At 34.8% G+C, this 6269-nt stretch overlaps 1 protein-coding gene across 1 annotated transcript; it reads left to right on the top strand.

Annotated features, from left to right (window-relative positions):
- Window positions 1–545: 545 nt before the first annotated feature.
- LOC118035884 (monolignol oxidoreductase AtBBE-like 13) lies at window positions 546–2389 on the top strand. Its single transcript, XM_035041549.2, has one exon. It carries the CDS (start codon window positions 580–582, stop codon window positions 2209–2211), a length of 1632 nt encoding a protein of 543 aa, XP_034897440.1. The 5' UTR covers window positions 546–579; the 3' UTR covers window positions 2212–2389.
- The last annotated feature ends 3880 nt before the right edge of the window (window positions 2390–6269 follow it).

The following is a 6269-nucleotide window of genomic DNA, read 5'->3' on the forward strand; positions in this document are numbered from 1 at the left end:
ACATAATGCCCAGCAAGGTTGATGAGAGATTAGGACATGGATGGAGGAGGTGTTTTGCACATCTTTTGTTTATGTTTTATTTGCTTTTCAAATGTATTTTACGATTATTAAAATCATGAACTCCACATCAATTTGCTCATCTTTCAAATGTTTTAGTGTTTTAATGGATTTGATATAAAAACAAATTTTAAAAAATTATTTTAATATATTTTTAATTAAAAATTTATTTTAAAAAGCATTATACATCACCATTCCAAACGCCTCAAACTTATAATAATTTTTATGATAGCTTAGAACACCTAACCCAAAACCACACAAATCAGGTTTGATCGAACCGAATGCTGACAAAGAATTTGTTGAAAGTATAATAAAAAAAAATCATTTTACCGTTAAACTTTGATTCCCGGATTAATCTATAAGCTTAAATTCAAACATTTACCAATTAAACCAAACTGTTGTATATTTGAACTTTTTTTTTTTTTACCGTCTTTCACGCTAAGTTTACTATAAATTCATCCAAAGATCACAGCGATCTCTACAAGAACCGTAGGGACATCATTTCTTGAAACACAAGGAGAAATGGCTCCTTCAGGTTCTTCCTTTCTGTCAGTACTTGTATTCCTGCTAGTTCTATCTCCTTCATCCATAGATTCACTCTCAATTAAGGATAGCTTTTTACAATGTCTCTCCAAGAATTCTGAGTCCTCCTATCCTTTCTCCACTATCTTGTACACCCCAAACAACTCTTCATTCACTAGTGTTTTAGAGTCATCTGTTCAAAACCTCCGGTTCTCACAGCGTACAGTACCGAAACCTGAGTTCATTTTCACACCGTTGTACGAATCCCACATCCAAGCTGCTGTTGTTTGCTCAAAACAACTTGGAATTCACCTTCGAGTCCGTAGTGGAGGCCATGACTTTGAGGGACTCTCTTATGTCTCTGAAATTGAGCAGCCTTTCATTGTTGTAGACCTTGCAAGGCTTCGGTCAATTAGCGTTGATATCGAGGATAATAGCGCTTGGGTTGAGGCCGGTGCCACAACTGGCGAACTGTACTATAGAATATCAGAGAAGAGCAACACTCATGGCTACCCAGCTGGTGTTTGTACCAGTGTAGGTATTGGTGGGCACATCACAGGAGGTGCATACGGTACCTTGTTCAGAAAATATGGCCTTGCTGCGGACAATGTCATCGATGCTCGTATAATTGATGCTTATGGAAGAGTTCTTGACCGAAAAGCCATGGGAGAAGATCTATTCTGGGCAATTAGAGGAGGTGGAGGAGGTAGCTTCGGAATCATTACTTCCTGGAAAGTAAAACTGGTTCCAGTACCTCCAGTTGTGACAGTTTTCGGGGTTGCTAGGACCTTGGAACAAGGTGCTACTAAGATCCTCTATAGGTTCCTGCAAGCTTCTGATAAACTCGACGAGAATCTCTTTATCAGAGCCAGTACACAGTTGGCAAATGCTAGCGAAGAAGGTAAGAAAACAATATCAACTTCCTATAGTGGATTGTTTCTTGGTGATGCAAAGAGACTCCTCCAAGTCATGCAAGAAAGCTTCCCTGAACTCGGTTTGACGAAACAGGATTGTATCGAAACAAACTGGATCAATTCTGTGCTATATATGGGCTTCTTCCCCAACAATTCAACTCCTGAAATCTTGCTTCAGCGACAGAATTTACTCAAGGGCACCTTCAAAGGCAAGTCCGACTTTGCTAAAAAACCAATACACGAATCAGCACTTGAAGGTTTATGGGAAATGATGTATGAAGAAGATTCCCCTTCTGTAGCATTTCTTCCCTACGGTGGAATGATGAGCAAAATCTCGGAATCTGAGATTCCTTTCCCGAACAGAAAAGGTAACATGTTCTTCATCAGCTACACGACGACCTGGGAAGATCCTTCAGAGAATGCAAAGCATATTGATTGGATTAGGAAGGTTTACAAATACATGACACCTTATGTTTCCATGTATCCAAGGGAAGCATACCTCAATTACAGGGACCTTGATTTGGGCATGAACAAGAATACTAACACAAGCTTTAAGGAAGCAAGTGTTTGGGGTTCTAAGTACTTCAAGGGTAACTTCAAGAGATTGGTAAAAGTGAAGACCAAAGTTGATGCTGGCAACTTCTTCAGGCATGAACAGAGCATCCCGCCTCTTCCAATTTCTATGAGGAAAAGAAAGTGCAGAGGAATCATCCAATAAATCAAGCCTCATTGGATTTAGTTCATTTGATGGAGGAGGCCAGCCTGTAGAGGTTGCAAATAATAATTGGGACTTCACTTTCCTGCCTTGTTTGCAAACCTCAATATTTTATTGTCACTTCTATGCAATTAGGTTTTGTAATAAATTACTGAGATGACGATTTTCAGTCATCACAACACATAGTGCCTACAGTGCCTTTTATTTATGAATAAAAAATATACTTGGACCTCTATAATATGACATACAATGTTCATTGATTTTATTATTGTTAGGACAATATTTTTCATAGGAGAACCCTTTTGTTATAAAATCTATAATTATATATATTGAACGTATATTATAATCTCTTAAACTTTATGATTCTTGAATTTAATCTTTTTATTTTTTTTAATTAACGTGGGTGTCTGGTTCAACTTGCACGCACCTCGACTAATTTCACGAGTGTTGAAGTTAATAATTATGTAAACTTTTAATGGCTAGGAGGGGACCATGATCATTAGGGAACAAATTCAATGCCTGACTAGTTGAGTTACCCTCAGGGTTATCTTTTAGTTTTTCATGATACTTGGGTTTCCTAGTGTTTTTTAATGTTCTCATTTTCTTCTCCTATAAATAAACTATTTGTCTTGAATTCTAATCATTGAAAATAATATACAAGAAAAAGGTATGAACTTCTCTCTTTTAAGTTTTATTCTGAATATGTATATCCTTATTTGTTTTTTATTTTTTAACATGTTATTAACATGATTATTCTACTTAATTTATATTAAAATCTTGGCACACATGAATTCCTATACTACGTGACTTGTATCAATTTCAATATTTTTTATCTTTTTATAATTGTTTATATTTTATGGAATATATGTGGCTTTGTAAGTTATTTTGACAAAAATAAAAATTATTCATCAATATTTAAAGCTTCTAAAGAACTAGTATTTTAAGTTTTTGAAGAATTAAATAAATTAAATACAATTCTTAAAGAACTAGTATTTTTAAATAACTGAATATCAATCTTAAAAACTTATTTTTTTTGCTTTTATATTCATATTTTATTTTATTAATTGTTTTTTTATATAAATAATATCGAATCTGACCCAACTTGAATTTATTACTCTTGATATATCTGAGAATAACTTTTTATCATGAATCCCTTATGCCAAGATTCATCTAGAAGCTATAAATCTTGGAGAAACCATTAAAAAATACATTATATTTCTCAATCAACATATAAGTGTGCAATTAAAATTATTATTTTTATTTTTAAGAAATGATTGTGTCATAAAATTATTTCCTACTTCAGTTTTTTTACCACCCACGCTATACATGCACCAGGTCCAGATCACGGAGAATCTTTCTCTTTGATTTTTTTTCTTAGTTTAATGTAAAGGGACCACCATCCATAGGAGAAACTACTAACAAGTAGCATTTTTTCTGGCCAATCTTCAATAATTTGGTACTATCCGTGTCGTTATGACTAAGTTGAGTCACACTAGAGAGGGGAAAATCAAGTGTTAGAAATTAATGAACGGTGAATGCGCCCGCCAGCTTCTACTCATCAGTTGCCAATGGAGTCTGATTAAGAAATGGTCAGGGCCATAGCGAATTCGATCTTTTCTGTGTTGGCTAGGACCATGGGATATGTTGGCTAGGATCATGGACTTGCATCTTGGCTAGTATCATGCGATTTGTTGCTCCTGTAATCATGTCTAATCTATGCGCTACAAGTATAGGATATGATGTTGTAATTATGTTTTCATCCCTTGTAAAGCTCCCTCGTTTTCTATATAAATAGCTGTAGAATAAACACATAATATATAAGAAGTCTCTTTTGTTTTCTCTCTAGTATACATACTTTTCTTTTGTAAATTATCATAAGCACGATCAACACACCATGTCTGATGGCTCTGTGTTTCCTAGACACACTGTTGATTGTGAAATTATCCTGCATATTAAACACACCTTGTTTGATGGTTCTATATTTCCTAAACAGTATTGATTGCATGTGAAACTATCCTGCATATATTGCAGGACATTAACTATGCACATGATTTCCTGTTGGGGCTCACTCATTTCAAACATTTCTTCTCATCTGATTTGAAAGTATGGGTCGGTGAAAACCTATTAAATATTTAATAAGAATCATTATAACTCAAAAGCTTAAGTTGTTAGGTAAAGTTTTCGATTAGTTAGTTATTAAAATATAATATCATGTTAAAAAACTATCTCAACCCAAAAACTTAAATTATTAAGTGAGATTTCAAGTAAAGAAAGAAAACTAAAGGGTGTAAAGAAAATATTGTTCACCTATACCTATAAACACTGTGAAGAACTTACATTCCTTTCACTTGACATACAACTATTCCTTCCTCAAAGTATCAAAAACAACCTGTAGGTGCTCCAAATGAGACTCCAGAGTGGGATTATAAATGAGAATGTCATCGAAATAGATGATAACAAATCTACCCATAAATGACCTTAATACCTGATGCATGAACCTTATAAATATACTAGGAGCATTAAACAGTCCAAATGGCATGACCATCCACTCAAATAACCTCTGGTGAGTTTTAAAGGTTGTCTTCCATTCATCTTCCGGACTGATTCTAATATGATGATACTACTCTTAATATCAATTTTGAAAAATAAATGAAACACTATCAACTAATCTAACATGTCATCTAGACACAATATGGGGTACTTGCATTTTATTGTGATCCGGATTATGGCTTGACTGTCCACACACATACGCCATGACCCATCTTTTTTGGGAACAAAAAGGGGTGGCACAATACAAGGATTTATACTTTCTCGGGTCTCTCTCTTGTCTGCTTCAACTGCTCCCACCAAGTAGATGTCCTTCAACTAAAACCTTGGTCTTTTTCCTTCATATGGCGATCTCCTTTAACTAGAAACGAAATGTTGCCTTCAACTCGGTTAACCTGAAATCTCAATCTAGAGCCCCACTTTAACCAGAACCTTGGTCTTTGTCTTCAGCTTGATCAACCTGAGATCTCATCTGGCGATCCCTTTTAACCAGAACTAGAATGTTTGTTACTTCCCGATCATGGGGTTTTGAAAACTCGTTGCTTCTTGAAGATTCTTCCTGATGACAGGGTTAATCTTCTTTTTTTCTTGAGAATTTTCTAATAGTAGGGTTTTTCTCACTTTTCTTCTTGATTGAAGGTTGAATTTATTGGTGTTTCATGATTGCAGGGTTCAAACTTGGATTCTTTGCTATCATAGATCAAAGATTATTTCTTTGTCCACTCAAATTCATCAAAATCTTGTAAGATTTCATTAAGGATTTCTCTTGTAAAAATTCAAAAAATACAAAAACATTTATGCAATGCTTTGGGGTTAGATGACATACATGCATCCTTACCTGGTTTGAAATATAAGTCCCCTTCTTTGATGCTCCATCTCTATAAAGTGCCTTTGTTTGCTATTTAAAAGCCTTCTCTATTTTTTTGATTCACTATCTTATTCGAGTTCATTTTATGTCAATCCTCCACTTAAATATAAGTACAGTGCCCATCCTAGGTTGTCTGTGATGATTACTGATCTCGTTGTTTATCAGGCTTAACCATGCCCCGAAGTGTGGTGTTGTTTGTTTCATCATAAAGGAGCTTAACAAATCATTCATTTTTTGGATTCTCTCAAGAATTTTTCTCTGATCAGCTGTGTACATCCTGCCAACAATCATTAAGAGGTTTTCTAATGTAGACCTCATCCTAGATTGTCAATTAGCCATAAATTTACCTTCAGTTGAAACATACTTTTGAAGTATATGTTATCATCAACCTTCATGAAATTATCAAGTCATCCAGATATGCATCTCATAACTTGCAGTAAAGGCTCATTGTTATATGCTTAATGTTCTTCTCAAAGAATTCCTCGTAGCCCTACCAATCAAATTGTGAAAAGAAATATATTCCCATCATCAATGATGTTCCTTTTATCACTTACATTAATACGGTGCACCTTGAATCAATGGGTTTCAAAGCAAATTATCCCCCGGTCAGTCTTGGTGACGTGCATCTTTCCAACATTTATCAAAA

The sequence above is a fragment of the Populus alba genome, chromosome 1, assembly GCF_005239225.2.
Source record: "Populus alba chromosome 1, ASM523922v2, whole genome shotgun sequence".
Lineage (NCBI taxonomy): Eukaryota > Viridiplantae > Streptophyta > Magnoliopsida > Malpighiales > Salicaceae > Populus > Populus alba.